The sequence below is a fragment of the Sebastes fasciatus genome, chromosome 4, assembly GCF_043250625.1.
Source record: "Sebastes fasciatus isolate fSebFas1 chromosome 4, fSebFas1.pri, whole genome shotgun sequence".
Taxonomy (NCBI): domain Eukaryota; kingdom Metazoa; phylum Chordata; class Actinopteri; order Perciformes; family Sebastidae; genus Sebastes; species Sebastes fasciatus.
Window position 1 is genome coordinate 40213305 of NC_133798.1, and position 11383 is coordinate 40224687.

Consider the following 11383-nt stretch of genomic DNA (forward strand, 5'->3'; position numbering starts at 1 on the left):
CGGAGCACCCAGGCTTCCCAGCATCCAAAGCTCTGTCCCTGCAGCCTGGCCTTCACTCCTCCAGGGGCTCTATCCCACACCCTGTGCCCAGCCTGGTGCCCTCTCACCTGGGGAAGCATCACGCTGCTGCTGGCGGGCTCCACGGAGCTCTGGCAGCTGCCATGATGACTCAGAGGGCCAGCGAGGCGGCGTGGTTGACACGGCAACGAGGGCACGGGCAGGAGAGGGAGGGTCCGCTGGAGATGGGCCTCCGCTCACCTGGGAAAGGGGTGGAGCTGAGGAGAGACGGTCACAGGTGAACATGACTGAGACATGACAACAATTAGGTTTAGAAAATGATTTTATACTTCTGTGATGTCACTCAGTGGGTTTTACTTTGCTTTTTATTTCCTCAACAGAACCGGTTCAGTCCATCACAACCCCGGCAGCAAAGATGTAGCTCCCTGCCTCGGCGCTCCGCCTCCCCTCATCTCCCCTAAAGGTCCCCATCATCCTCCGGCCCCCCCGACGACACTGTGGAACCCGGCCTCCCTCGTCGACACCCCCGCAGACTCCCGCAGAAAACTCAACCCCCCCACGCCGCCGAGTCGGCCGCCTCCGGGGCTGACCAGAGCCGACAGGCCCCCGCTGAGCTGGGGGGAGAAGCTGGAGGACGGAGGCAGGAGGAGGGCAGACGGCCCGGAGAGGTACGCCTCGCTGAGGGGAGCTACTTTACAAGAAGCAGGATCCTGGAACAAGGCAGAGCAGGACAGAGCCATCCAGAACCTCTACCACCGGCATCACATCGGTAACCTCCACCAGAGATCCTGTGTGCCTCTGTCTGGTCCCGGTACCGGGGGTCAGGCGGCCTCTCCGCCTCCGGTGAGGGAGCGACAGAGTCAGTCGGCCGACAGCGTGCTGGTGTATGACGAGGTCCTCCAGCAGCACCGCCGGCTGCTCAGCAAACTGGACCTGGAGGAGAAGAGGAGGAGGGAGGCCCGAGAGGGAGGTGAGCAGGAGGATGAAGAGCACAGAGGTGGAAAGAGAGGGGGGGGGGGTAGACAGAAGAGATGACTACAGACTGGTTACGCCACCACTCTCTCTCTAGCGGTGTGGAAGAGCAACATAATAAAAAAAGTGAAACAGCAAATGAATTAGAACAATTAATAATTATTGTTGCACACAATAATTAAACAATCGATTTACAAATAGAAAACACAGGAAGCGCCGGCTCAGGGTGACCCTAACCCTCAGGGTGACCCTAACCCTCAGGGTGACCCCAACCTTAACCTTAACCTTAACCCTAACCCTCAGGGTGACCCTAACCCTAACCCTCAGGGTGATCCTAACCCTAACCTTCAGGGTGACCCTAACCCTAACCCTCAGGGTGACCCTAACCCTAACCCTCAGGGTGACCCTAACCCTAACCCTAACCCTCAGGGTGACCCTAACCCTAACCCTCAGGGTGACCCTAACCCTAACCCTAACCCTCAGGGTGACCCTAACCCTAACCTTCAGGGTGACCCTAACCCTAACCCTCAGGGTGACCCTAACCCTAACCCTCAGGGTGACCCTAACCCTAACCCTAACCCTCAGGGTGACCCTAACCCTAACCCTCAGGGTGACCCTAACCCTAACCCTAACCCTCAGGGTGACCCTAACCCTAACCCTCAGGGTGACCCTAACCCTCAGGGTGACCCCAACCTTAACCTTAACCTTAACCTTAACCCTCAGGTTGACCCTAACCCTAACCCTCAGGGTGACCCTAACCCTAACCCTAACCCTCAGGGTGACCCTAACCCTCAGGGTGACCCCAACCTTAACCTTAACCTTAACCCTCAGGTTGACCCTAACCCTCAGGGTGACCCTAACCCTAACCCTAACCCTCAGGGTGACCCTAACCCTAACCCTAACCCTCAGGGTGACCCTAACCCTAACCCTCAGGGTAACCCTAACCCTAACCCTAACCCTCAGGGTGACCCTAACCCTAACCCTCAGGGTGACCCTAACCCTAACCCTCAGGGTGACCCTAACCCTAACTATAACCCTAACCCTCAAGGTGACCCTAACCCTAACTATAACCCTAACCCTCAGGGTGACCCTAACCCTAACCCTCAGAGTGACCCTAACCCTAACCCTCAGGGTGACCCTAACCCTAACCCTCAGGGTGACCCTAACCCTAACCCTCAGGTTGACCCTAACCCTAACTATAACCCTAACCCTCAAGGTGACCCTAACCCTCAGGGTGACCCTAACCCTAACTCTAACCCTAACCCTCAGGGTGACCCTAACTATAACCCTAACCCTCAGGGTGACCCTAACCCTAACCCTCAGGGTGACCCTAACCCTAACCCTCAGAGTGACCCTAACCCTAACCCTCAGGGTGACCCTAACCCTAACCCTAACCCTCAGGGTGACCCTAACCCTAACCCTAACCCTAACCCTCAGGGTGACCCTAACCCTAACCCTCAGGGTGACCCTAACCCTAACCCTCAGGGTGACCCTAACCCTAACCCTCAGGGTGACCCTAACCCTAACCATCAGAGTGACCCTAACCCTAACCCTCAGGGTGACCCTAACCCTAACCCTAACCCTAACCCTCAGGGTGACCCTAACCCTAACCCTCAGGGTGACCCTAACCCTAACCCTCAGGGTGACCCTAACCCTAACCATCAGAGTGACCCTAACCCTAACCCTCAGGGTGACCCTAACCCTAACCCTCAGGGTGAATCAACGGCCAAAATAACAAACAAAACAACTTCTCAACCCAGTTCTAACTAAACCCTTTAAGAAAAGAAACTAAACCGAACTCCTGAACTCACAACGGGAGAAACCGGATTAAATCAGATGAGGATTCAAGTCCAATATATATACAAAGATAATGTAACTTGTGTTAGTCAATACGACGAGGGATTCAAGTCCAATATATATATAAAGATACTACTTAAACTAAAGCTACACCTGAACCCACACAGGAAAAAGGCTACGGCTAACACGAGCTAAAGCACACTAATACCACTCTACACGTGGTCACTACTCTAACACCTCCTACACACAGTTTACAAGTACAACACGACATGCTGTAGAAAAGGCTGGTCTAGCAGGAGGATGGAAGCAAACACTGACTGCCATCAACCTCCTATCAGCTGTGTTTTTCTGGAAGTTAAATAGGCCGACCTGCCGTCCTCAGCCAATCTGCAGCGGCGACGTCATCAAAGGCCAGCCAATGGAAACCGTACCCATTAACACAGATCCTCTGAAACTAACGAGAGCTCTCACTCTCCATTAATTTAGCCACACCATTACCTGTACACAATTTATAAACACCATAAATACACATCAATAACAATACTCCTATAATCTCTCTCTTGCTCTCCTCTCACCAGGTTACTACTACGACCTGGACGAGTCCTACGATGAGAGTGACGAAGAGGACGTGAAAGCCCATTTAAGAAGAGTGACAGAACAGCCCCCCCTCAAACTGGAGGCGTCCTCAGAGGTGCATAAACACTCTTCATATATACATATACACATATACACATATATACATATATACATTTCTGTTGGAGTGATATTCACCTGCCCAAATGTGTCTCCTCAAAGAAAGTGGATTTCCTTGGTGTGTGTGGTTTGACCACGCTGGCCCATCGTGATGAGCTTCTGGGGCGAAAGAGGAGGAAGAGGAGGAGGATGATGAAAGAGCGCAGCCTCTCTCCGCCGGCCGTGCGGGGCAAGAGAAAGGCCTCTTCACCTTCAACACCTGCAGCTCCTTTAACTACCCCGTACTCTGCTCAGCAGATGGACAGCAGCCCCCAACTGCACCAGAAGAAAGACTTCCTCCTCATGTTCAACCTCTCTCACGTCAGCCCTCAGCAGAGGAGAGGTACAGACCTGTTTACTACAGTACATCCTACACATCCTACACGTCCTACACGTCCTACACACATCCTACACATCCTACACATCCTACACGTCCTACACACATCCTACACGTCCTACACACATCCTACACGTCCTACACGTCCTACACACATCCTACACATCCTACACATCCTACACGTCCTACACGTCCTACACACATCCTACACATCCTACACATCCTACACGTCCTACACACATCCTACACGTCCTACACACATCCTACACGTCCTACACATCCTACACGTCCTACACATCCTACACATCCTACACATCCTACACGTCCTACACGTCCTACACACATCCTACACATCCTACACATCCTACACGTCCTACACACGTCCTACACGTCCTACACACATCCTACACATCCTACACATCCTACACGTCCTACACGTCCTACACACATCCTACACATCCTACACATCCTACACATCCTACACGTCCTACACGTCCTACACACATCCTACACACATCCTACACATCCTACACATCCTACACACATCCTACACGTCCTACACGTCCTACACGTCCTACACACATCCTACACACATCCTACACATCCTACACGTCCTACACGTCCTACACACATCCTACACACATCCTACACATCCTACACATCCTACACACATCATACACACATCCTACACATCCTACATGTCCTACACACATCCTACACATCCTACACATCCTACACATCCTACACATCCTACACACATCCTACACATCCTACACACATCCTACACACATCCTACACATCCTACACGTCCTACACACATCCTACACATCCTACACATCCTACACATCCTACACATCCTACACACATCCTACACATCCTACACACATCCTACACACATCCTACACATCCTACACATCCTACACGTCCTACACACATCCTACACATCCTACACATCTTACACACATCCTACACATCCTACACGTCCTACACACATCCTACACATCCTACACATCCTACACATCCTACACATCCTACACATCCTACACATCCTACACATCCTACACACATCCTACACATCCTACACACCCTACACACATCCTACACATCCTACACATCCTACACACATCCTACACGTCCTACACATCCTACACATCCTACACATCCTACACACATCCTACACACATCCTACACATCCTACACATCCTACACACATCCTACACGTCCTACACACATCCTACACATCCTACACATCCTACCATCCGTAGGAGGCCGCAGGAGGCTGTAGGAAGCTGTAGGAGGCTGTTGGAAGCTGTAGGAGGCTGTTGGAGGCAGTAGGAAGCTGTAGGAGGCCGTAGGAGGCCGTAGGAGGCCGTAGGAAGCCGTAGGAGGCTGTTGGAGGCTGTAGGAGGCTGTAGGAAGCTGTAGGAGGCTGTAGGAGGCTGCAGGAGGCTGCAGGAGGCTGTAGGAGGCTGTAGGAAGCTGTAGGAAGCTGTAGGAGGCAGTAGGAAGCTGCAGGAGGCTGCAGGAGGCTGTAGGAAGCTGTAGGAGGCTGTAGGAAGCTGTAGGAAGCCGTAGGAGGCCGTAGGAAGCCGTAGGAGGCTGTTGGAGGCTGTAGGAGGCTGTAGGAAGCTGTAGGAGGCTGTAGGAGGCTGCAGGAGGCTGCAGGAGGCTGTAGGAGGCTGTAGGAAGCTGTAGGAAGCTGTAGGAGGCTGTAGGAAGCTGTAGGAGGCTGTAGGAAGCTGTAGGAAGCTGTAGGAAGCTGTAGGAGGCTGTAGGAAGCTGTAGGAGGCTGTAGGAAGCTGTAGGAGGCTGTAGGAAGCTGTAGGAGGCTGTAGGAAGCTGTAGGAAGCTGTAGGAAGCTGTAGGAGGCTGTAGGAAGCTGTAGGAGGCTGTAGGAAGCTGTAGGAAGCTGTAGGAGGCTGTAGGAAGTTGTTGTTTAAGTTATTTATTGTTCATTACTTGCTTAGAGGGATGCAGGTGCATAATCAGCAGCTCATTTGCGCTCCCTCTCAATTTGTCTTTTAATTTCCTGTTATCCGTAAACATCGCCAGAAGACCTCGTTTACTGTAAACTACAGAAACCAGTTTTTGGATGAATATGGACATAAAATCTGGATGAAATGTGTATAAACCTCATGTTGATATTTGAAGGTGAAAGCTGGTAGAAACAGTGAAACGGATTCATTAAAGGTCTGTCTGTGATGGTGTTGTAACTCAACTCACCCGTCTGCTGACCTTTTCCCGTCAGTTCCTCGTTGCCAGTCAGTATTATATATAGATCTATATAGATATAGATCTATATATATATATTTGAAGAGCTATTCTCAGATATGAATGACGGCTGATCTCATTCTGTGTTTCTGTGTGTAGATAAGGAGAGGACGGAGGAGCTGCTGAGGGCCATTCAGAAGAAGACTGTGACATTAGACACACTCCGATATAATTCTTTACCTCCGTGTAGCAGCCCTCCTGCTTCCTCAGCTGGTGAGACACACACACACACACACACACACACACACACACACACACACACACACACACACACAGTTATATAAATGTAGATAAAGATGATTTCTAAGGAAGTGTATAATCTGTTTTTAGGTGACTCGTCATTAGCTCCTCTGCCGAGTCAATCAAATGGCCATCCGTACCCGGACTCTCCCAGCCCGTCACCTCCCTACTCACACAGACCCAAACACCCCCCCCACAACGACACATTCAAACCCTCCGTGGACGCCCACGGGGCCCGCGGCCCTCCACCCTCGGCCCCCCGTCACGAGAAGGCTGAATTTATGGAAGCTCAGCCAAACAGGAAGCTGCAGAACGGCGTCATGGCTTCTCCGCAGAGAAAGGAGCCCAACGGCGTGCAGAACGGGCGCAGTCGGCCCTGGGAGAGGTTCACACCCGAGGCCTTCGCTCAGCACTTCCACCAGGCCGTGCTGCAGTCCACACACAGCACGCTGCACAGCAAAGGTCAGCCACCCGCTCCCAGAGCTGCATGACCATTACACTCCATTTGAATTTTAAAATGACGATGTCCTGCCACCTAGTGGTGTTCACGTGTTATATCCTCACAGTTAAGATGAATATTAGTAACCATAATGGCTCCTTATGAGCTACTGAACACTGACACGGCTTTTTGTCTCACTCAAGGAGTCTCACATTGTGTCCCAGAGGCCGGCGTGAAGGCCGAGCGCTCGCTGCCTCACAACGCTTCTCAACTGAAGAGTTCACCTCTGAACCACGCCGCTCAGCACGCACACATCAACGGCCATCACTTCCATCCCCTCGTAGCCAGCAGGGACGCTCCGGGACCGCGGGAACACCTGTCTGATGAGGACGAGGAAGAGTCTGGTCAGGAGGAGGAAGATGAGGAGGAGGAGATGGAAGAAGCTCCGAGGAAGTGGCAGGGCATTGAAGCTATCTTTGAGTCCTACCAGGAGTACGTGGACGGTGAGTCACAGACATGATTAGATGTTATTAGATGTTACAAGTCTTTATATTGCTGTAGTAGAGTTATGAAAAATCAGGTGGACGTTTTGATGTAAACAATAAAAAAAGTGAAGCTTTCGTCGGGGGCCCAGATATTCTTGTTAGAGGGCCAGATTTGGCCCTCTGGCCACTGTTTGCCTCCCACAGGACTCCCCTATCCTATCAGAGGTAGGGTGGATGTAACTTGTGGCTTGTCTCTGCAGAGTGGAGTCTAGAGCGGCAGGTTCTCCACGGTCAGTGTAAAAGACTGGAAACACAGAACTACAACCTGACCAGGACTGCAGAGCAGCTCTCTCTCACCATGGGGGTGAGTATCTGAGACCACATCTGCATGCACATCTGTGTACTTTCATCTTTTAATTATCTGTTTGTACTTCCTGTGTGTACTTCCTGTGTGTACGTCCTGTGTGTACGTCCTGTGTGTACGTCCTGTGTGTACTTCCTGTGTGTACGTGATGCATGTTAAAGCCGGGGCTCTGTAATGAGAGATGTGTCCGTCCTTCGTTTGTCAGGATCTGGTGAGTCAGAGGCAGAAGGTGAGGGAGGAGAGGGAGATGCTGCAGGCCCAGCTCGAGCACTTCAGGAGGTGTTTGACGCTACCCAACATTCAGTGGGGCAGGGGGCAGTTCAACGGGCACACGCCGAGGTGACCTCTGACCTCGACTCACTGGCGGATACGCCTCTGACGGCGAAGGAACAGTAACAAGAACAAGACGGACTGGAACCAGACCACTCTCTGCACTACAAGCACTTGAAGGAGCCGGTCCTCGTCTTGTTCCACCCGTCTGGCCAATCAGTGATGTCACCTGTCTGGTTCCGGATCCAACTGATGACCTGCCAACGGTAGCGGTGAACCACGGTGACCACATAGCTCTCTCTCATTCTGCCTCTGGACTGTAACAACACTGTGGAGGTGAATCAGCAGTAACGCTAACCGCACCCTCTAGTCCCCGACTTAGCTTTAAGGACTCTCCACCACTTAGCTCGTAGCAGATCAACTTCTACATAAACTGATGAGACGAATCACTCGGCACACATCTGTAGCCTCTCTGGACGGCGGTGAGAAGAGACCGAGCGTGCAGCGGTCACTCGGCCGATACTCAGAGAATGAAAATGGAGTCGAGGAATCAAAGCACACCTCAGGCCTTAAACATGATGGGATGCACTTGAAGAGGAATTGGAGGAAACACTTGAGCGTCCTCTGTGTGGTGTGATGTCGTAGTTGTCTACTTAGCACCGTGTGACGGACCGAGCAGCAAAGCTTCTGCAGAGGATAGGAAACGTCTAAAAGATAGTATCTATATAATGGCAAAATGGTATCGATGAAGTTTTTTGAGGTTTAATAAAGTTTCCATTGGTAATGTCACTTGTGATAGACGAAGACTTTTTGTATGTTTTAACCATTTCTTGTGGGAAGCCATATGTTCTGTTTGAACTGCTGCTGGTCAGAATAAAACATGTTTAGAAGATGAAGGACGTTAGAGGACGTTAGAGGACAGTTATGTGATGTTATGTGATGTCAAAATGTTTGGGGGTTGACCGAGATGCACTGGGGGGGGGGGACAACATAGCAGATGTTATCAAGTTGTCATGACGATTGCTCAGATGGTTTATCCCTCCACATGCCTATAAATGTTGATAAACTTGAAGATATTTTTAAAAGGCATTTTGCAACATGTTCTTAAGAATCAGTAAAACTACAGTCAACTTTTCGACATGCTGTCCAACCTCACAGTTGTTTTCTCCTCTCTGAAGGGGATTTCTTATGGCATTATTTAGAAAAACTAAGTTAAATGATTTTGTCAAGGAAACGAAAAAGCCAAATTATAATTCATTCCATTTCTGGACTGTCAGAACCGATGAACGATTTCTTTTCTCTTGATACTCAGAGAGCACTTGAAGCAGATCTCGAACTGTTTCTGGGTGACAGTAACATCAGAATGGCACTATCCCTCTGTGGATAACAGAAATACACCTTGTCTTTCTCTTTTGATGAGATTTATTTTTGCTCCTCTCCCTCTGAATATTAATATATTATATATAATATATTAATATATAGTCCCAGGAGCTCGTCCCTACAAGCACAAGCTAGTAAGAACCCTTCCTGCGTCACCTGTTCAGTCTCCTCAGACTCGCTGTGAAATCCTGCATATTTGTTTCAATCATTGTCATGTAATGTAATATTTGGGCTGTATAATTGTGATGAATTATTTATTAACATATATTGCTGTACATTCTGATGGAAATTTACATTAAAATATTTGTAAAATGTCATTTATCTGATACATCTTTAATTTCACTCTCATTAACTATCAGGTCCATGTTTTCCTTAATTCACATTGTAGTTAATTAATAGGTATTCTGAGGAATGCCATGTCTGTCTTCTTTGGTTCAAAACATGCTCACAAATCTCAAATGGGTGTTAAACTGGGTTGAGATCAACACTGCGTTCCTGTCCCCATACTATCATACTATTTTACTACTACTTTAAAACATGTAGTTTGTTCTCATACACAGAATGTCAAATGCAGTATGCCCATAAATACCAGGATGTCCGTCTACATCTGTTCACATTTTGCAGTATATAAGTAGCAGTATGTAGCATATGCAGTATGGATATATGAACAGAGTTCAAGGTGAAATGTTATAACGAAGTATTACGTCCCAACTGTATGCACACTGCATGCAGGAGTTCATACTTTTTAAGAGCAGCTGCATATGTACTAATAGTAAAAAGAACAAGTATGCGTAGTATGTGTCTGTGAAGGCTTTAACATCTGATCCACTTTATTTTTCATCAAACCAGTCAATGACCTCTTGTGTCATGTGGACGGGAGTATTGTCATCCTGGAGAATACCACGCTCATCAAGATAGAAAGGTCTCAACGTGGGATAAAAGCAGTGCTGGAAAGTAACTAAGTACATTTACTCAGGTACTGCACTGAAGTACAATTTTGAGGCACTTGCCCCTCACTTGAGTTTTCCATTTTATGCTACTTTATACTTCCACATACCAAGAGAAAACATTGTATGTTTTACTTCACTACGTTTATATGACAGCTATACGTATACTGTATATATATATATATATAAACTGGAAAAACAAAGTTCGGAAACTTGTGTTTGGTGGATTATTTCTCTGTTGTATCAATGCTAATGGTCATTGTATTTTACATGGTTGGAAAGCCTGTTTATTGACCTTCACAATGATGTCACACTTGTAAGGATCATGCATTTGTGGGATGAGCAGCACAGCTGATTATGTGGGGAGCGCCCAAGAAAAATGTTCCAAAATGTTCCGTCAATGGTAAACAGTGTATTCTCCTGTTGGTGTTGACTCTTGTTTTGAGTTGTTTGGTGGATTGGATGATTGAACCCTCTATCAGTAACAAGGAACAAACATGACATATTGGCTATTTTACACTTTATTCATTTAATACACCATCAGGAGCCTCAGTAGCGGTGGAAGATCCATACGCAGCCACAACAGCCTGGCACCTCCTCCTCATGCTGGTCACCAACCTGGTCACACGTTGCTGTGGGATGGCGTTCCATTCCTCAACCAGGATTGGTTGCAGGTCAGCCAGCGTAGTTGTGTTGGTCACTCTAACACGTACAGCACGCCCAAGCTGATCCTACAAGTGTTGAATTGGGTTGAGGTGTGGACTCTTGGCAGGCCGTTCCATTCTCTCTACTCCCACATGGTGGAGGTAGTCTGTGATAACCCTGGCTCTGTGGGGGGAGCGTTGTTTCTTGGAGGATGAAGTTAGGTGCCAGATTGTGGAGATATGGGATCACCACTGGCTGCAGAATCTCATCCCGATATCTCCCTGCATTGAGATGGCCTTCAATGATGACAAGCCTTGTTTTGCCAGTGAGGGAGATGCCCCCCGCCACACCATGACACAGCCCCCACCAAAAGCTGTTACTCCATCGGTGCTACAATCAGCATAGCGTTCTCCGCGTCGTCTCCATACTTTGACCTGCCATCCAACTTTGGCAGACAGAACCTGGACTCATCACTGAACATGACAT

At 49.0% G+C, this 11383-nt stretch overlaps 1 protein-coding gene across 1 annotated transcript in view; it reads left to right on the forward strand.

Moving 5' to 3' along the window:
- LOC141766839 (genetic suppressor element 1-like) overlaps positions 1 to 9622 on the forward strand; it is an 11014-nt gene extending 1392 nt beyond the window's left edge. The window contains exons 2-10 of the mRNA XM_074634015.1: positions 1 to 295; positions 399 to 988; positions 3366 to 3478; positions 3583 to 3862; positions 6458 to 6829; positions 7010 to 7309; positions 7552 to 7655; positions 7861 to 8630; positions 8686 to 9622. The exon at positions 1 to 295 is cut by the window's left edge and continues 15 nt beyond it. Of these exons, the coding sequence (XP_074490116.1) occupies positions 1 to 295; positions 399 to 988; positions 3366 to 3478; positions 3583 to 3862; positions 6458 to 6829; positions 7010 to 7309; positions 7552 to 7655; positions 7861 to 7998 (2192 nt within the window). The 3' untranslated portion in view covers positions 7999 to 8630; positions 8686 to 9622. The remainder of the gene's footprint in view (positions 296 to 398; positions 989 to 3365; positions 3479 to 3582; positions 3863 to 6457; positions 6830 to 7009; positions 7310 to 7551; positions 7656 to 7860; positions 8631 to 8685) is intronic.
- Positions 9623 to 11383: the final 1761 nt, after the last annotated feature.